This window comes from Chroicocephalus ridibundus, chromosome 4 (genome assembly GCF_963924245.1).
Source record: "Chroicocephalus ridibundus chromosome 4, bChrRid1.1, whole genome shotgun sequence".
NCBI lineage: Eukaryota > Metazoa > Chordata > Aves > Charadriiformes > Laridae > Chroicocephalus > Chroicocephalus ridibundus.
Genome location: NC_086287.1, coordinates 30,606,714 through 30,628,150, shown reverse-complemented (window position 1 = coordinate 30,628,150; position 21,437 = coordinate 30,606,714). Strand labels below are relative to the sequence as shown.

At 36.5% G+C, this 21,437-nt stretch overlaps 1 protein-coding gene across 2 annotated transcripts in view; it reads left to right on the top strand.

Annotated features, from left to right (window-relative positions):
* The window catches only part of MIPOL1 (mirror-image polydactyly 1), a 190,974-nt gene that overhangs the window by 54,976 nt on the left and 114,561 nt on the right, over positions 1–21,437 (top strand). For both annotated transcript variants that reach the window (XM_063332191.1, XM_063332192.1), the window contains 3 exons: positions 7,121–7,250; positions 12,136–12,169; positions 12,429–12,599. In XM_063332191.1, the coding sequence (XP_063188261.1) occupies positions 7,121–7,250; positions 12,136–12,169; positions 12,429–12,599 (335 nt within the window). The remainder of the gene's footprint in view (positions 1–7,120; positions 7,251–12,135; positions 12,170–12,428; positions 12,600–21,437) is intronic.

The window sequence follows — 21,437 nt, the reverse complement described above, 5'->3', positions numbered from 1 at the left end:
CTCTCTCCTATTCTTTCCCACTTTATTTTTTTTTTAATTGAATTGGGATCTGAGTACACAAAGAAAACCCTATGCAGAGCTGCCACTAAGCAACTTTAGCCTTTTATTAAGAGCGCTGTTTATAGCATTGGAAATGTAGGAGCAGATGAATGCTATGCACTAAATACATACAACAAGTACAAAGCAATAAAGAAGTCACTGTGTTCTATCAGTGTTTGTTCAGATTGCTTTATCTATAAAATCACATTTAGGTGTAAATGACTTATAGCCTATAATTCCTGGTACGGAACAGTGAAAACACTTAAGTAGTTTTCCTGATCTTCTTATCGCTATTTTGCTTTTATTTTTCAGCTATAGGTCATAACTGAAAGTAAATGAATGATAGCTTTCAAAAAAAGAGCTAGGAACTTAAGTTGTCTGTTTAGTAATAGAACATTTCAGCACTATTTTTAAGTTGACAGTCAGCCCTGGAGCTCATGGTAGTTTGCCATTAACCTGAATGAGAACTGCATAAGGGCCTTAGGCTTTGAACATTTCTAGGGATTATCTGCATTTTGTAACATGTATGCACAGAGACCAATTAATGACACATTTTAAAGGCTTTCATAGCAATGCAGTAAATTTGGGGTGTTTTTTTTTTATTTGGCTACGATAAGAGTGGTTTATTTAAGAACTGTGAGCACAGTCATTAAATCTAGTAGAAAGACATCGCAGAGGATTTTGACTTCTAAAATTGACTGGATAACAAATACATAAATATTTGTATTTCTGTAAGAAGATCAAGCATATATCCATATGGATAAATAAAATTTAATAATAGCGGCCCATCTGGAAATGGCAAGGATTGTGTCCAAGTCCTCCTGTGATTAGACAGACAGAGCCCCAGCAATAGTGGACAGGAATGTCAGGACTGACGAAAATGAAAAGGCAGGTAGTCATTGCACCTCTTTTCCCAGTATACATCCCGAATTCCTCACATTTGTGTAGCTGCTACTCAGAAATCCAAAGTGAAAGCACAATAAAAATCCCTAAAAAGCTTCAATTAAACCTGTCTGTAGGATAAGTTTCAGCTGACAGTTTTTTCGGGGGAGCAACTGAGCAGGATAAACCAGAAGCTCATTACAGGAATTTTGAATTCGAAGTATGACCTGGCCAAGCAAGTTCTTTCATGTTTCTACTTTTCCTTCAGACTAATATACATCTCCAAAAAATATTCTTTGTTTCATTTTTCTCATGAGTTCAACATTCACTCCTATATTAGAGCTGTATACCTATATGAAACAGAAGTGGAATCATGTATCAAAATTTTTTGAGTTATTAATCATTATTTCAGTCAATTCTTGAGTATTTAAGATGCTCAGAGCCTTTTTTGTGAAAACATTATCTCATTTGTATTTCTTGTTGCTGTAATGGTGCGAGTAACCAGTAAAATTACCTTGAATGTACCAGAGTCAATGCCAAAGAAAATTTCAAGTCACTTATTGTTCAGCAACCACTGATCTTGAATACTAAATCTTAAACTGCAAAACTTCTGCAACAATACGTTGTTATTAAAAGAAAAACTTTATCACCATTTCTTTTTCTTGGAAGTACCTGATCACTATAATTGGTGCTTGTTACAAAAACAATTAGCAGAATTTTAATTGTGCTATTTGTTGGATTACTTTTTTTTCCACATAATCCAAAGCCAAAAGCAGTATTTCATCACATCTGTTAATGTAAAACACCTTGCAAAGTCCAAAATATTGTTGTTATTCCTGTAAAACTCACTTATTTTGAAAGTCAATTGTTACAGTGTTATAATATTTACTGCATCTCCTAAGATAACAGTGTGGGTAGTGATCTTATCTTTTTGTTATAAGATCTGGCCTGTGTACTGGATCTTACATTTTTTTAATGAGTAACGTGAAGTGATTTCTGCTGCCATGGATGTTTTAAGTCCTAACAATTTCTTCTTCCTTGCCTCTCCTATTCAGTTTTTGTATTTACACAGATGACCTCTAGGAAATCAGCAAACAAACTTTTTTCCTGGGAACCATGCTTCCCTCCCTTCCCCCAAAGCTCTGTTGTTTGGAAAATCATGAACCACTGTTTAAACTAGAATGATTTCCAAAACACCTTACCACTACTGCTGTATTTTAAAGGTAGTTCAAAAAGCATAGAAGATAGGTTTGCCAAAAGAATCAGGTTCAACTAAGAAAATATGTACACTGCTTTGACTCAGTAAACTCATACTCAGTATGGTTCATCTTCTTCATATTTACTTTTGCCCATATTAGAAAACAATTAGCTTACTAAACAAATTTGAGTATTTGGGAAGAAAAAATCTACTTTGAGTCTCTCTCATTTGACTAAGAATTACATGATATTTGATAAGCTTGTTTAAAAATGGACATATCCAAATATTATTGTAAACACCCATTGATTTGTTTTACCTGCAATATAAGTATTTTACTTAGTTGGCTTACATAGTAGCTAATAATATTTGTTAATGTAATTTAACTGCTGTGAACCTTTACTGAACAAATATTGAAATTTATACAAGTCAAAGAAAGAGAATCTCTAATGACTTTTGTAAAAGCTTCCATTTAATAGTTAAGGAGAAAAGTTTATATGACATACCAGATGCAATTAACAGTAGATTTTACATTTAATAAAAAGAAAGAAGCATATGTATTTGCTTTATTCATTCCATCATAATTTGCATTAGAGCTGTGGGTGTTTAATGAGCAAATTCCAGCTAAAATGCTATATTGATTTTCTAAGTGAACTTTGTAATAGCTATCTACCTTACAAAAGCTCTCTGTTTACAATTGTTTTCTTTACTAAAAACTAAAAATGTTTTAGAATTGATGAGTTTAGCATAATGATTCCTTTAAAATAAAGAGCTCTTTTAGAGCGTGCAGGGTTTTAGTTACAAGGAGAAAGATGTTATTAAATTATTCTAAAGCAAATAAAGTTTATGCAACTAAATAATAATGTCACATTTGTATATATTACACAGTTTGCAAGCATGGGAAAATAATCCTTTTTTCTTAATTTAGCACTATGGGATTTAGATATTTTAACTCTTGAATGTCATTATATGTATATGAATTAGTAAATGACACAATTCATTTTTGCTTAATACTTGACTATTCATACTTCATTTTTGTGTGTCATTTTCTTGCTTGAAACATGAGTTCTATAAGAATTTGTGTTTCTTGTTGGTCAGGCCTCAAGATAAACAGGATAGGGTTGGTTGGTGTGCCATTGGAAGGTCTCCAAGAAAAACCTTGTGGTGTCGACCAGAGCAGTTGGTGACTAAGTAGCTGGATCCCTTTTTTCATTGGATCAGGCATCAAGTCAGTGTGCCAGTACGGGGCTCGTATTTTGCTGGATATGCCATACCTTGAATGGGACTCAGGAGCCTGACTTGTTACTCTCAATTAATTTTTGCCTGGCATTTTCAAGAAGCATAGGGATGATAATCTGGACATTCTTTTTAATATGGAGGATGTTTATGTTACTGTCTGTCATAGACTTCTGATTGGACAGTTTATACTTCACATACTTTCCTAAACATGACACAAAATGTTTAGATTTGCTGCTGCGTTGCAACCCAAAGGTGTACGTATTGTAGTTGGCTTATTTGAAGAATCTAGTGATCCTTATCGTCCTGAACTTTTACTTGTGACTCATCCATAGTTTAATGTGAATGGTGAACATTGCTGTTAACAACATCATAGTTTGGACTACCTGCAATTGTGTAACTGTTATGCTATTCCATATAGCATTAAAAAAAAAAGAATTTGCAAAATATTAAATAGTCAGAAATGTATAGGCATTGGATAACAGAAATGGCTAACCTAAATTCAGCTGAAGTTTTGGTTGGTAAAGGAGTCAGATGAGTTAGCCTTCTGTAGACCATTAAAACGAGCTAGATGAGGAGTTCAAATATTTTTTAAATTGGTCATTTCTTGTGATCACTGGCAGTATTGCTACATGGTATTGAAATGCCATGTAGTTAAGTATCTTTTTTTTCCTTTTTTTTTTTTTTTTATAAACTTAGATTACCATGCAAGCATCATACAGGATTTTCTACACTCTCCCTAATCTGTTTTAATATGAAAAAATTAACTTGCAATATTACTTATAAGACATGGAAGCAAAAGCCAAACACCTGTAATTGATATGGAAAAAGTATAAATTTTTTTTCAGGTATTTGGTTAATAGTTAAATAGTTAAATGTAATAGTTAAAAGACAGTATTTTCTAATGCGTTTTTGGGTGGGAGAAGGGTTCACTGTTCAATGTAATGAGGCTCTGGGCTGCTATCAGGGCAGGTAATATTTGAGATAAACAGGATGTTTAAGTTTTTTCTGAATGTTTTCATACTGTTATATATACACGTTACTTTGGTTTAAGCACAAATAAGCAACGATCTGGTTTTAAAAAGCCTGTATAGTTGTCGTTGCCACTGGTTATAGCTCCTCATACAGGGAACTGGACATACGAAAACACAGTCCCTCTAAGTGTAATTGCACACTCAAGATCCACTGTAGCAGTCAGCAAATTGTGGGGTTCCATGCTAAGGTGGTGACGCTATAGGGTCTGGCAGAAGAAGGGATGCACTCAAAGAAGTTAACTAATCTGGAACCTAATTAACCCTAGAAAAACAATAAGTGCCAAATCTTCAGTTATTTCAGGCAGCTTTCTATTCATTCCAGCAATTGTTTTCATTATGAAAATTGCATGTTTCCACTTGCAGCTTTGTGGAAAGGGTTCTCTGTGCAGTGTCTCTTGCATGATGCTAGATAAACTGTCATGATTTACTGGAAGAACTATTGTAAACAAATATATTAGGGTATAGATAGGTAATAATTACTACACATAATTAAACTGCTCGTGTATTCCAGATCCAGCCGGGACACAGAAGTTTTATTGTCATTTGCCCTGGCAGTCAATGCTGAGGCACAACTTTCCCTGCTATCACAGATCTCACCAACCAAGTGGAAGCCTGGTGAGCTGAAATGCACAGCCCACTCCGTGTGATTTGTTCTTGCTGAGCCCCCTACCTTTGCAGATATCACATTCATCCTCTGCAAGTGCTGCAAACTTATTCCTGACTAGTACTCTGTGTGTATGCAGTTTTGCAGCTGCTTTACTCATGCTTTATTTTTTCCGTTCCAAATCAAGTAAAGCTTCCTTGTTGCAAACAGGGTAGATAGAGCTTCAAGAAAAAAAGACGCTATTCCTGTGGACAAGTAAATACTCGAATAGAAGATAATTAAATCAGTGTTTGTTTAGTTTTCCGTACATTTCAAGATTTGTGCTTCTGATGTTGAATATCTTCTTTTGTTGTTTCTTGTTGGGACACAACTAGTTATGTTTCTGGCCTAATGACTAGGCTTGCAGTTCCTCTGCAGATTTTTGTGAAAGGAGGGTCTGCACTCCCAGAAATGACATTTAGACTATCCCTGTCTCCTTTCGTCCAGTCCGCTGTTACCGTGTAACCTTTTGCTAGACCTGCAAAAAATGCTTCCTTACTCCTCAGTGACGCTCTTCTCCCCAGCTTGAGGACAAGAGGATTGCTTTCCTACCTTGAACATCATCCTAATTAATCTCTCCGCATTCTTTTTCTATTAGTCTTGTCACTCATCTTACCTCCCTGGTTGTCTGAGCTGCTTGTAAACTGTGCTGAAATTTACCACTTTTTGTATTTCAGTTGGTTGGGGTGTTTGGGTTTTTCTTCGGTACTGATAATATGTATTTTGTGCCTGCAATTTAGCTGCTACCAAAACATACTGCTATGTGCCTATTGTTCCATTCTGTGAAGAACCATTAAGTGTTTTATGTTGCACTGTGGAGTTTTCATACAATAATGTACAAAGGTGAACTAAGAGTAATTTAACCTATAAAGGCAACAAAGTTGAGTTCAATTGAGGCAAGAATGGAAGGGATAAGAGCTCTAGCTTAAAGTTAAGAGGAAGCCTTTCTTTGAGATCTTAATGACTTGAGCAGTGGTTCAGAGAGGAGCAGAGTTCTAAAGGGGGTAAGAAAGCCCAGCAGCAATGGATTAATAAAGAAGGTTCTTGAGAAAAAAAATGCCAAAATTTGCAAGAGACTGTAGTATGGTGTTAGGAGACTGTTGCTGAGCACCAGCTTGGCAGACTAGAAGGGGAGCATGGAGAATCCTGGAACCTACAGACCTCAGTTGAGTTTTTGGAGGTGCCTGTGCCAATGGAAGAGGATATAGACCTCTGTCTTGGAGTGACAGCAGTCTTGCTATGGCATCCCTGAAAGTCCCTAGGCGTTTTGACTGCAGGGTTTTATGATGACTGTGAGGAGAGATTTGCAGTATTGCAGAGGGAAATGATGAAAGTATGAATAAAGATTTTAGTGGAGGCAGGGTCGAGGTAAGGATTCTGGCGGTGTGCCAGAGATGGTGTTAGACATATTGACAGGGGAGAGGCAGGAAGAAAATGTAAGCTCAGGATGAGGAATGACTTGAAGGTGTTAGTTTGCTCCCAAGGATAGACAGTAAATCTTAGTTTATTGGCACCTAATGCTCCAAGGTCCATGTATGCCGTAACAGATAATATAACAGTATATTACACAATAAAGTAAAGGCTTGGCAGAGAAAGAGAGATGCCAGCTGTGCCACTCTTGTGATACCAGAAACATATGAAAATATTATAATTTTTAATGTTTAATATCAGTGCGCCACCTTGATAGGAAGCAATGTGATGGTAGAAGTAGTTTTAATGGATCGTTACTTTTAACTCTATGTCCTAGAAGAAACCTACTAGTGTCTCTCATGATTCTGAGCTTTAAGAATTACTTTTCCATTAAGCAAGAATTCAGAATGCAAAGCAAATCCCTTCCTTGCCCTGTTTGATTATACAGGGGTGAATTTGAAAATATAGCTTTATTTCATTCCTTAAAGTATTCATTTTAGCAATCAACAGCAATTTAGTGTTGTGTCTGAAGAGTAATATAGAGCTTATCCAGAGTAATCCGAAGTCAGTGGAGAAATGTTGATTTTAGAATCGAGATGCTGGCAAAGGCCCATGTAAGTGCATCTAATAGTGTATTTCCCTGACAAACTTATTTGTTAAACACACTGGTTACTTTTGCAGCTTTGGTGGAAGAAGTTTATTCTGCTCAACGGGAACGTGATGAGGCTGTCATGGCAAGGCTTAGGTTAGCCAATGAAGAGAGAGATGAAGCATTTCTACGGGTCCAGCGTTTAGAAGAGTCTCTCAAAGAGTAAGTATACATTTCCTGCCCTGTGCAAAAAGGTTGTTGTGTCGGTCTGTGACTGTCGTAAACTGCTCAACGGTAGTTTTGTAGGATAACTTAGTACAAACTTCTCTATGATGAAGTGCTAGGTTTGTGCTAGTCTTACTGTGCCATGAGTTAATTTATTAGCTGTCCTATAAGACTGTATTTTTCTCTAGAGACTGAGAGTGAGGTGAATAATTTTAATCACAAAAATTAAAAATATAATCAAAAGCTTTGGTATTGATTTATTCGGGGACAAATAAGACGAATGTGACATTTTATAGGGATCTTTTGACATGGAGTACCAGAATGTCAGTCAGAAGTTGTAATGTATAGGAAATCAATCAAGCCCTTAAGCCCACTAGACATTTTCTTCAGCAAAATTTCGACTAATGATGTGGGTGATGTAGTAAAAATATATGGGGTTTTTCTTATCTTTAGTGTAGGAGCAGTTTGTAAGGCAATAAGGGTATAATTAATACTTCACAGAGTTTTATGTATGCCATGTTAACACAACAGAAATAGGCAATCTCATGTTAAACAAAACTCTTAAGTCAGGAGAGGAAGATTAAGAACAGTTTCTTTCCTCACTTTGTGATATAGGTAGCTTTGAAGCTACGATTTGCCTCTCCATGTAATTCTTCTCCATCTGAGTTGTGATCATCTTGGTTGCCATCTGTGGTAGTCCCCAAGGTCTAGAGTGACTGAGAAATTTCTCCTATTTTTCTACCAAGAGAAATACAAAGCAAACAGAGAAGTTTTTCATGGTAGGACACTGAATAGGTGCAGTTGTTAGTTAACTAAATGGCAGGCAATTATGTTTGAAATAATGATTCTAATAAGAACACTCTTTCCTCTTTATGGCAGAAACCAGTCTTTTGGGTATTTTTGTAGGTAAGGCCAGAGAATGTTATCTAAATAAATTTCTGTAATCTGCATAGTTTGTGCACCATTACTCTGTGGAATTTAGAAGTTGCTAGAGTTTGTCACAGCCTGTAAGTATGACTCAACAACAAGATTAGGGGATTCCATTCCCACAAGAATTAGTGCACAGTTTGATAGAGTCAATGTCTCTACAGAGCCCATTCTAGGTGTACGTGCATCTGAAATCTTGCTTTGAGCAGCAGTCTCTGAGGAAATTACAAGTGTGCTTCACATTCCCCTAAGAGGCATCATAACTGTGAGCCTTACTCCAGTCTTTCCAATTTCTCCTGTCACTCTTCTAATTTTGTATGTTCCAAGAATAAAGAAAGCAAGAAAGTTTTGTGTGGCCCCAAAATCAAATGAAACTGTGTATAAACTGTTAGCAAAAACTCAAGATCTTTGGGATTAAGGCACTCAAGTCCTGCAGCAAATTAATTATTCTGGTCGACAGACCCAATCAATGACTTTTGGGTTTCTGGAAGAAATCACAGGTAATTAAGCACGTATGAGGCATATTGTTGCGTTTTCTGCAGTGGAACCCATAGACAAGCATGTGGCAGGTCTTGGTACGCATGAATCCCTCAGAACATCATCACTTGTTTTCCCGTCAACCTCTTCTGCCTGCTTCACTCGTGTACTGGAAGACCAACTCAGTTTAAGCATAAGGACAAGACAAGAGAAGAAACTCCATTTCTTGGAGAACATACATACTACCTTCCCCAAAACATGTCATAGCAGAAGGCACTGGACACCCTGGTAATGACAAAAAAGGTACTTGTTCCAAGGAGAGGGTCAGTAACTTCCTTGACTGATAGCAACCTTATTGCTATCGTTTAGAGAATAGCAATTGTTGTTGCTGTCAACCAAAGTTTGCAAGTCATAATACTAAGGAATGTCTTAAGCCATATCAGACAATGTAAGAAACTTCAAAAATGCCTTGCTCTGTTCCATCAATTTATATTCAGTATTACCTCAGCCCACAGTGACTACATCCATGTGTGCAACCTGGCCAAGGTCAGGCTGACCACAGCTCTTCCCTTACCCATATCAGTCATCTATGTGACAGCGCCTTCTAGATAATGTGATATTTCTTTCCCAAAAGAGCAATGGTATGGTACAGAGAAACATTTCCTGTTGCAATTATTAGGTTGGGGGTGGGGTGTGTGGGGTTTTTTTGTTCGTTTGGGTTTTTTTGGAACAAGTTCTTTGCTGTTTTTGAAACCTTTGGGCATCACAGAACCAAGACAGCAGGATTGCCTCCATCAGGCTCAGCTGTTCTTCTTCTGGTCCACTTATTCTAAGCTTACAGGGTGCTTATTCATGCAGCCATACACCTTGCAAACAAGAAATGGTTGAATGGAGCCAAGATTCCTGCCTGGCTCCAGCACTTAGGCTTTTCAGAACATTGGGCATCTTTACTAGCTGTGGTAACATCTCAGCTGAGGTGACAAGACATGCATTTCTATATCTGCCTGGATGTCTGGCATTTTGCAATTGAAGAAATAAGCCAGGACTGTGACTGAGAAAGAGTCAAATTGAGATGCTTCATTCTCAGAAGCTGAGTCAACCCCATTAGGAAATTACTTTTCTCAGCCTCTTTATTCTAAGTAGTTTATTACTGTGGCTGAACGGAAATTTTGTTGCAGTTCACCTTACCACTTCACTAATCCTTTGGAAGAAGCAGAGATGTTGGGATGAGCCATGAGGGACTTTGTTTATATTATTTAATTTTGGAGCTTCTTCTGAAATCTCTGAACTTTTCAAACTACCACCCTTAATATATTCTTCCTGATGCTAGTTGTTCAAAAGGTCAAGTTCTCTGCCTCAGATGGGGAGTACATAGGGGTTTGGATTTTTTTAAAGAGCATTGGCTACTTGTGCCACACTCATCAAGTTTTAAAGCACAGGTCACTCCTTCCATCTGCTTTGGACTTACTCCAATCAGAGATCTTTACAAGAGGGTAATATTGAACAGCCTGCCAACCTTTATCAAACACTTTCGTGCTTTCTTTAGATTAGCAGCTGGAACAATTCTGTTGTCATTAGTTAACTGTAACAACCAAAATTCTTTCAGTCCTCTCGGCCCTAGGGGTTACAGAAGCAGAACGTGTGTAGAACTGGGGGAAAGAGGAATCCTTGGATCATGAGAGATCTCAGGGTCACTTATTGCCTGTGCAACAGCACAGGGAGAGGCAGCAGGGCAAATACACGGCTCTGGATGCTTCTTTTTAAAAAATCCTCTCACCTAAGGAGATGTATATGCACCTACAGACAGATCCCATGTGCCAGTAGTATCCTGAAAAGCTACACTTATTGTAGAAGTTCCTGTTATTTTTCCCACCCCCGTTTTTCCCTAAGGTGTCTTGCTTACCCAGCCTGTTGGTCGGCTGGGTGATTTTGTTGACCCACACTTTTAGCAGAGTAGAAGTCCTCTGGAGAAGCCAGGTCAGTCCTGCCAATTTACTTTGACAAATACCGTTCCTTTCATTGTGAATACAAACTAGCCGGTGATCCGTTTTTAAGTCCCACATGAAGTGGCACTTAGAGCAATGTAAAAACCTAAAGCAGGAACTCTACAAGGAGACGAGTCAAGGAGACAGTTCTGAGAATTTGGACTTTTAATATGTTCGTTATTTTATGATTTGTGTTACTTTGTGAATACAAGTCAAACCCAGCAAAGGTTAGCCTTTGTTTTGTTTAGTTCTGATGCTGATTGGATACATTGGAGTAGTTATTGCTTATGAATTCCATATAAATATACCAGTCGTTGTACACTGATAGTACATTCTGAATTATTTCTAGTTTGTTTAAAGAATTAATTTCTGTACCATTTGATTTCCTATGTCTTATCTAATGTTATCTAGTAAAACTAATGCTTTAATGTAAAAGGTGCTCGTGCTGTCAAGCGCTCTGTGATGTTTGCTAGCTATAGTCTTGGCTTCAGAGCAGCACCTGTCAGAGCACTGTTTAAAAAATGTGTGTAGCTGTTTAGTAGATGTTAAATGATACTATATGTATCTTTTAAAATATCATATGCTAGTGACAGATCTACTTTTAGTACAAGTCACCATTAAGTAAGTAGCAATGGAGTGGTAAGGTAACTTAAATATGCTCATTTTTCCAGAAGAGAGGTCTCTTCTGTTTCAAAATATACATAGGTGTTTTAAATAATGTGCTGTCCTATAACTAACCTTAAGTAAGATAAAATGCATACAGTCCCATTTATTAGATTTTTGTGCTATCACTCACTGCTTTTGCACAGACAGTGTTCAATGCTGTATGACTAAATTCCTTGTATTAGCTTTATATTTGACAGGTCAATATAAGGTCTGTTGAACTAAAAAGGGGGGAAAGTGTGTGTGAGGGGGGTGTTCCAGAATTAAATAGGGCCCTCGCAGAGAATTGAATTAGCCTGCTATTTTATGCAAGATATAAAATCAAAATATTTTTAAGGAAACTTGAAGTAGGATTTTTTTTTTCCTCATTTTGGAAGAGAGAGGTGGAAGAAGAATTACTTTAAAATGGGGAAAAAAAAAAAAAAACCTCCACAGAAGTCCTGTCCTGTTTCATTTGGGATGCAGTAAAAACAACAAAAATACAACGTCAGGTAAAAGTTGTAAGCCCAGAAATAAATAAAATAAGAGCATCAGTCATTTCTATCACTGGGGAACTTTCTTCATCTAAGCACATATGAACAATTGATCCTTGTAGTCATATATAGCAGTAAACATTAATAACTTAACAGTCTGAAGTCAGTGCTGAAGATATGGAGCATTATTGAAAGATGGAGTCGAGCAGGTGGCACTTTAATATGTTCAGTGTCATGGTTGACTCTAAAGACTAGTAGAATGAAATTACTTGAGGTTCTAAAGATTTAAAAAGCGAACTCATTTTGCTGCACTAAGGAAATGCTACTGATCAGGCTTTCTGTGTCCCTTTTTTCTAGGCTAGAAAATATTAACCCTGAAGAAAATGACATGGTAAGCCATTCTCTGAGGAGATTTCTTGATGTCAGTCTTATATCTTAGAGGCTTAAGTTCAATTGAGTGGGTTTCAAGAACTAAGATGTGGGAAAAAGAAGAATTGACACACTAATAATGTACATCTTTGCTGCAATATGAAAATTCAATAACTTCACTCAGTCAATTTACAATTCACATGTGCCTATTAATTAAAACCCTATATTAAATAAAATATATTAAAACTTCATGTCTGACTAACATATAATGCTGTTGGTAGACATTACAGGAATTACTGAACAGAATAAACAATGCAGACACAGGGATAGATATACTGAAGAATGGAGCTATAATTCTGAATCGAATACACAGGACCAAAGAACGTAAAAAGAAAATAATAGCTGAGGAAATGAATGCAGTAATAGAACAACGGGATGCTGCTTTGTCTCAAGTAAGTCACTACAAGTATATAATCAATCAATACCAACTTTCTTTTTTCTTTTTTTCTTTCTTTTTTTTTTCTTTGCTTTTGGGGAACAAAATTATTTTGTTTCCTTTTCTCTGTTGAAAATCTCAGAGAGGCCTTGTAGTAAATGGCTGATTAATGATCAACTGTTTCTTCGTGGTATTTTTGTATTTTTTGCACCTGATCACTATTCGTCTCCTTTTTTAAAACAAAATAGTTTTCAGTGTATTGATCAACAAAAAAGGCTATTAAGGGCTTCGTTTTGCCGTATGCTGTATTGGTATAATGCATTGGATAACAGTTAACTGGGACTCAAGGATTTGTAAAGGATTATAAGTAGCAAAAATATACATTAAAGGGTACCACATGCAACAATGCAAGCAATTCATCCCTTTGCTGCTTTACATTCAGGAGATAAAAATCAGCATGTGGTCCTTGACTCAAAGTCTTTCACTTCTGCGACATGACTTGAAAGAAGCTGGGGTCCTTTTTCTACTCAGATACTCATTCCTTGCAATTTCCTATTTTCAAAGAACAATATTATCTTCAATCTCTTCACCATGAAGAGAGTTGCCTTACTTTTCTCATCTTGTGGAAGAGTTTTTCTGTTGTTTTGGTTTTCCTCACAGTTTTCTTTCCTGGATTTAAACCTAGATTTAGCTCAATAGGAACAGGCTGTAGGGAGAAGTCTTACAAGTAGGGGATATATCTCCTGGGAAAACAAGATTTTAGACTGAATGAAACTCCTTATGTATTCATGCCAGGCGAGAAATTTCATCTGACTTTTCCAATATTGAAAATTTATATTTTTAATGTAACTTGCCAAAGTTAGCCCACATCTAACTAATTTCTATTAGATTTAAAGTCAGGTTTGTGATCTTGAGTGGTATTGATAATGTTGATTGGATTTATGCTGTATTGAGAAGATTCCTGGTAAAAGAGTCTCTTCTACACACCATGTAATTTTCACTTTTTTGCAGTCGTTGTTTTTGCGTTCTCTCCTACTTTAACCTTGAAAGCCCCATCTGCCTGGTGCTTAAAATATTTTGTGTGTCTATCCAGGATGCACTGCAAGGGATGTTAATGTTGAAAGATGTTAATGTTGGAACTTTGCTTTTTCAGCCTACTTTCTTTTGCTTTTATAATAATGAGGAGCAGCGTAGCTATTGGGAAACATCCAACAGTCCTGCCAAAATTTTATGTTCATTTTTCTTTGCACAGGGCATTTAAAAGTGAGCAGCTTATAAGAAAGAAGCTTTCAGCAAAAGAGAAGGATCTATTGATATTTTTATTTTTGTTTTGTCAGTTTTTGCCTCTTTGTTGAAGGGGACTTTCAGGAATACTTGGACCATGAAACTTTTATGAATGTCAGAAGAATGTCATTGTATGGCATTTTAATATACATTTTAACTGAATTGATTTTTAATCTGCCTGTTTAAGAAGTAATCTTTTCCAAGTAATCAGCTTGGAAATTAATAAAGATAATTATTATATATAGTAATGGTTCAAGTGCTACAACTAACAAAGCCATCTTTAGGCCTGTCAGCAAAAAGTACAGTTAATGTTAAGTACATAGTGCAGCTGAAAAAATAAATGAATAAAATAATAAATCCGCTCCAAATGAAAATTTAAATATTTGGTATTAAGCTGTACTGCCGTGATACCATTTACAATTTATAATAACATTGTTTGAAATTAGTTATTATTAATAGAACTCTATTGATCATGTGTTGTGTTTTCACATACGCAATGCTTTTATGGCTGTAACTCTTGAATCTAGAAAATAGGTCCTTGGAATTGAAGCTACCATTTCAACCTGCGTTTCTCACTTGATGATTCCTTGGGAATTCGTACTGTACTGGAATTATTAGTAGTCTTTTGTTAACATTGCAGTAGCAGTAGTTATTACAGTGCTAACAGCAAGAACAGTAGGAGAGGGATTCCTACATTAGACCACAAAGGGACTAGATATAATTCAGGGGATGTATATGCTTAGCATAACAAATGCAAATTATTGGAAGTAAGATCTGAGGTTGCCTCAGACATTCATAACATCTGGAAGTTAAAATCTTTTTCTTTTTGGTGGAGGTGACATCAAATATGGGGGAGGGGATTGATGAGAAGGGGCTGAGACAAAGTGTAAATAGAGTAAACCATTAACATGCAGTGACTATCCTCTGGAAAAGGCATTTTTAAAGTTCAGAGGTAATTGGGCAATGGAAACTAAATGCTTCATGACACATTGTGTGAACACCATGTTGCACTGCTCCTGATTGCTGTTGTATGGTGCTGGAGACAGCAATGCCATTTGAGTGACCTACCATAACCAGTTCCATATGACAGAGAACTGCATATACAATAATAAGGGTTGGGACTTGACTGTATTTAATGAAACTGCACCTGTTATCCTTCTTTATGGTTTTCTTCACAATAGCCTGGAATTTGACAATTGAACTCAGTGAACATAAGTAGTATCTAGCTTTTTGGGTTTTACTTGTAGGATTTCTGATTTTTCTTGGTAAGAAACGATAACTCAAAAGTCTTCACAGCTCCAACACATTGCTTCGATTTCAAGTAGGTTACATTCCTAGAGAATGGACATTCTATAAACTGTGCATTTCCTATGACCAAAGAAATACAGATTACTTTCAATGAGTCTTTGAAATGCAGTTTTGCAATACTTGTTCTCGTAGTCATAGTATTAAGTTGCGTTTAACTGGACTGCTGTTGCAGCATACTTGACAATGGTTAGCTAGTTGCGATTCTTCTATTTGAATTTTACTTGAATAATTTTTTTATTCTTAAAAAAAATCAAGAGCACTGTCCATGTCTTGGAAAGGTCATGAAAATGTTTCTTTTGAGCCGTAACACCCAAGAACAGCATATTTTTTTGAGATTTCAAACATGAATGTTACTTCTTACTACGAAGCAGATAGAGGCACTTCTATCACTGTATTGAGCTGTGTATGTGTATGTAATCTTAGATCATTCACTAGATTGCTGAGCAAATATGCAAACTACTTTTTGTATGCGCAAAAACAAATAAAATGGTATAAACTCAAATATTTGATACTACTTTTAGTATGTATTTTCAAGTGAATAAAAAACAAACAACTAAAGCATGGCTAAACATTGACATCCATCTTCTCCTGTACCAACCCCCTTAAAAAAACAAACTCAACTGTTTGGTTGTATTTGCTAAGATATGCTTGTTAGTGAACAGATATTGTGTTATACTGGGGACCTTGAGTCTGTTTTATGACTGACTTTGAAAGGAAAATGGAGAAAGATGCTGACTGTTGTGAGAAATAGAACACCAGTTTCTTCTCTGTAATGATCGGGTTTGTCTTAACCTCTTCAAGGAAAAAAACTTATTTGTCCTGTTGGTTGTACTACAGTTCTGCCTTTATTCAAAAGTCTTTCTTGTTTGAGTAATCCAATTAGTGATAGACATTTAATAAAGATTACATATGGCATGGTCACATTGTATGATCTTCATAAAATACTTCAAAAAAAGTGGTTTCCAGCAGGAGGCAATACAGTGCAATGTCTCAAACTAGCAACCACCTATTAACCACATCACACCTTATGGACAGGAATGTTAATATGTTACAGGGTTGGCAGCTGAAGCTGAGGACTTAAGTAAGTCATTACAATTACTTTTCTTCTGGTTTAGAGAAGAAAGGGGACCTTTAATTGATACAGCTTGAAGGAAGTGATTTTTTTAAAGCTAAGTGATGGCTTACAGTTCAGGAGAACATGTGTTTGATATGTTGTCGGTCCTAACTTCAATTTTGTAAATATTTTTTTAATTGGGAACAGTCAGTTCTATACAGAGTTTTAAATATTAAAGGTGTAGAATTTGTTGTTAAGGAAAAACAGTGGTTTCATGGCTGGCAAAGTATCGTCTGTAGTACACTGATCTTGAAGCAATAACATAACTGGCAAGCAAACCTGGTTTTACAGCTTTGAATAGTTTGATCACATCCTGCTGTGCAGGAACATGCTTATGACTGTTCATGTAAAAAATTGGCATGCACCCAGTTGCTCATCTGAGGGAAGTTTAAGTACCTTTCTCCATTTTGAGGCACCGTTTGGCAGCAGGCAGCAGTTTATCGTCATTGAAAACAAAGATGAGAAGCACTATGCTTGACTGCCCATCATTATCAGTTTCGACTAATGACTAATAACTGGCAAATGTCTGTGCTTACAACAAGCCAGCTTCTTGTTAACTTTTTTTGTACATTCTACTCAAGCATTTTCCCTCCTTTTACACCAAATAAGGTGTAGAACTCCGTGTTATCTGTGATTCACAGAGCATTAAGACATTCTCGGCACACATGAGTGAACAGGTCTTACTGAAGTAATAAACCCAAGAACTGCATGAAGTGTGAAACCAACAGAAGCACATATAAATGAAAAAAATTATTTACAGATCTTGAGCCCCTAATTGGGGAATAGTCAGGTGACTGGTTACAATGCCTCATAACTCTCTAATCTTAGGATAGAGGTGATTCCTTTGCAACTCAAGCTCCGGCTTGGGATGTTATTTTTAGTAATTTGAATTAGCAGTTCAGTTTTAAACTCCGTGTTTTGGTGCCCTTTGATACTTCCTGGTTAAGGATACCAATCGAGTTCTTGGGTGGCAGGAGCACATTTGACAGTGACCTTCTAGCTGCTGTGCCAGGATGCTTCCTCTGTTACCTTTTCCCTTTTGCCACTGATATTTGGGAACAGGAAAATGCAGGACACTATATTCACAGTTGTTTGTGAACCAGGCAGCTGCTGTGGGGTACTGATGATTTTGGTCATGGGCTTATTTGAGGAGGGAAGTGAAGGTAAAGGAGATGTTTATTGTAATTTGAGCATCTAAGGGCCATGCTGGTTCACTCTTATGGCTGGTTTCCTGTGGGCAGGCAACAGCAAATTCCTGTTGCCCTCATTTGCTGTGCTTTTCTCTGAGAGGTAGCAGATGAGTGGCCATGGGGAAATTACTTGCCAGCAGGATGGTTAAACAGAGAGAGAAAGCAATAGGGATATGGAATAAAATATAAAATAATTTTAAAAAAAAATTAATTTGAGATTTGACATTAAATGTTGCACTGTGACTGCAGGGAGAAAAGAAACAAGAGCTGGAGAGAAACGGTTGTCAGTTTTATTAGCATTCACATCACTGGCCTCAGATAAACCTCACAGATGTCTCTTCTTTGGAGGTAATGCTGAGTAAGAGATCCTGAAGTAAGATCACAAAAAGCCAAATTATATGAGTAATTGTTGTGATTAGCCATATAGTTTTCCATTTGGTTGTGTTGCTTTATAATGGTGCTTTATAATATCACATTTCATTTCCTGTGTTCCTAAATAAAGATAACCCTTTGAAAATTTGACTAAATCCATGTTTTAGGAAGTCCATGTTATACCGAACATGGTTAAATCTATGTTTTCTTCACTGCTTCTGAGAATAAACTAAGTGAATCTCATCAGTTACAGAATTTTCACTGAGCCAAACAGAGCCAGTAACTGCTGTAGTTGGGAGGCACGGAGTAAAATTATTGGGAATGATGCTGAAGAGCATCAAGAATCTTTTGCATCTCACAAAAGGACAGGTTCTTCCCTACTTGGCTGCTTACTTCTAAAAACAAACGTAGCTTGAAAAATTATAATAATTCTTTTCTTTTTGAGACAGCTAGGTATGCTCTGACTCTCTACCTCAGACATATTTGTGCTAGCTGGAGCATGAATATTTTCCACGGGAATACTCAGTTAAATATTTGGCTACGTTCAGAAGATGTATAAAGTATTTTTTTTCTTCTGAAGTAGGAATTTTAGTCCACTGGAGGCTAAAATTAGAGAACTGGCCAAACAGAATCCTCATGATACATTGGGTTTTCTGATTTGGTAGAATGTTCCCCAAAAGAAAAACACCCGTTTAATCTTTCGTCATGGTGTGCTGTTTTCTTTAATGACTGTATGTAACTCTCAGTTCTCAAGGCTTTTAGAAAGCTGAGGAGAGGCACAATATTCAGACAGCATGACAGGAGAAGGTTTGGGGACATAACACATCTGTGTCAGTTGGGCTCTTGCGTTGATATATCAGAGGTTGTGATTTCTCTGTAGGCAGAAATCTGTTAGTAGGCCATGAAACTCACTTTGATTTCACTGGAGTCAGCATTTCACTAGTGAAAGTGAGTATTCTGCAGCTTACTCCTTAATTTGACTTCAGCAAGGCTTTGGTTGCATGAGGGCTTGTAGTTTTTGAGTTAATGCTTCTCACAGCTGGTAGTGCAGGTCAGCTGGTAGGTCATTAGTGGGAGGGAGAGGAGGATCTGAAGGAAATTACCCTAAGGAGCTCTTATACCAAATTTTTGTATTTAGTTCATGAATGCTAGGTATGAGTAAATATGTAAAAGTTAATGCAATGTTTCCTTGAAGAGGCGGATTACGGTTTGTCTTTTTGAACTTCTGAAGCAAATTTTTAATTGATACTACTTTTCTTCTTTTCACTGCCATAAGGTTTTGGCTGAATGATGCCCTGAGACACATCATTGTTTGCATTGTTAAATCACCTGTTGTTCCTCTGCAAACAGTGTGTTGTGCAGAATTCAGAAAATACATGTCTGCATAGTATTTGAGGGCATGATCAAGCTTTGTGTCTTTAATTGTCAACTTTAATGAATTTTCAGTTAAACATTCATCTTCTCTTCAGTACCTAGAAACTCCTCACCACTTTGAAAATGACAGTAAATTTGCATGCAAGCTTGTTTGATTAATTGCTATTTGACTCATCTATCATGGTGCTAAGCTCTAGGTTCATACAGCTTAGTCTTCCAAACCAATTTCTAGAATTAATTTAAATATTTAATGTCAAAACCCTAGGATGAAGGCAAGACAAAATGTTTTGTATACTTATTGATTGCCTGTTTCAGTACAACAACACATAGAGGAAATTTCCAATGTGATACAAGCAGAATTCAAACAGTATTCCCTCTGAAGAGACTGATTCGCTGTGCATGCCATAAGTTCTATAGGTACCAAAATTATTGTAGAGGTATATAAAGTAAGTTTTCCGTGGTACTCAACAATTCACAGTTTCAAGTTAGGTACTGAGCATTGAATCAAATTTCAGTTTGCTTACCTGTTGGATAAAATGTCTCTCATTTTCTTAAAAATTAAAAAAAAATAAATCCCTCTGTGTGTTTCATATTAAAAGCTGGTTTTCTTAGGCAACTTTCTAATAAGTCTTTCTGCAAAAATACTTTATTTTGGATACCCAGATGAGTTTGTGTAAAAATTCTTTTGATAGGTGACAAACAAGATTTTTGCATCTCATATTTACATTTCATGGGGAGTCTGAAAAGGTTAATATGTCTGACCTGTGTGTTCATTTCCCTCCGTGCTTTTACCCACTTGCCATTTCTTGAATGTTCACAAATGCAACTTTGTGATTGATTATGTCTGTATTAGCAAGTAGTGTGAACAAATAGGAATTGATCTGGAGTATGAAATAGTTCTCAGCCCCTGACATCCACATTAACATGTTTGGCAGGAGTGTTTTTTGTTAGGGGTTCAGGGTGGTTTTTTTGGTTGGTTTTTACTTTGGACTAGCTTTCGCCAGCTCCTATGAACCGAATACTCATTCGTGTCAGAATGCACTAGGTGCATTCCTGGAGTGCATCTTTGAGTTTGCTTTAATCAAAAAAGGGATCCAGTTCATGTTCTCAGATAGTCACTCCATGGTGCAAAACTCAGCCTAAGAAGTAGAGGCAGGTGAGAGAAATTACAAATTGCACCCCCTGTGCAAAGTAGTGTGCAAATGGTGTTTCGTCAGTGAAAAGTTCTGAGAGTTATTGAGAATCATGGAATCATGGAGAACTTTTATCTAAAGTTCAAACCTTCATTACTTACAAGTATAGAAATGGAAAAAATCCATTTAATTCAAGAAAAAATTTTTTTAAATGATTACATAAAGCTTTGCTAGTGTATTACATGAAATTAAGGATAAAAATGAGATGACTTCAAGAAGGAGAATCAGATTTATTAAATAAAATAAAAATAAAAAACTAAAGGGAAGTAAAAGCTATTGGTGTTCTTGGAAGTATTCCAGTACATTTGTATTCAGCCTGTTTACTTTGAAAATTGTTAGACTACTTTATATACAGACTTTTCTGGTGAAGATTTTTGAGCTGTCCACAAGATATAAATGAACTTGTTTCCTTCAAGGAGAAATAGATTTTGAACCAGTAGCGTAGATCGCCAATAAAATGACACACAGAATATAAAATTTGGATTTAATTGGGCAGTGGAGATATCTTCAAAAATAGCAGCTAAACTGTATTGTTGATAGTGCCACTACCACAACATCAGTAGTTGATGAAGAATACTGTGGGAAATGGAATAAGAAGAATGAATAGACCTGCTTTTTGTTGATTTCTCCCCCCCCCCCCCGCCCCCCCAGAGTCCCTAAAGTGAAATATTGCAATGCTAAAAGACAGGTCAATACCCTCTGCAGTCATTCTTGTGATTCAACATATGTGTTAAGCTGTAAAGAGAGGTGGTGAGTAAGGAAGTTTAGGTCTGCCAGTAACAGAGGATGTAAGGAAAAATTATTGTAATGATGATAAGCGGATTACTCATTTTCAACAGAATGGTAGATGATTGTGACTGAAATGTAGGACTTAAATGTTTTTGTTACTTCAATTTCTTTCAAGATTTTTAATTGCTTTTAAATGAACAGGTAACCATTACCACAAGAGCAATTTTGCCTCTTCCTTTGGTCTGGACATTGTGACCTTTTTTTTTCAGTTGTGAAGCCACTAATCAGTT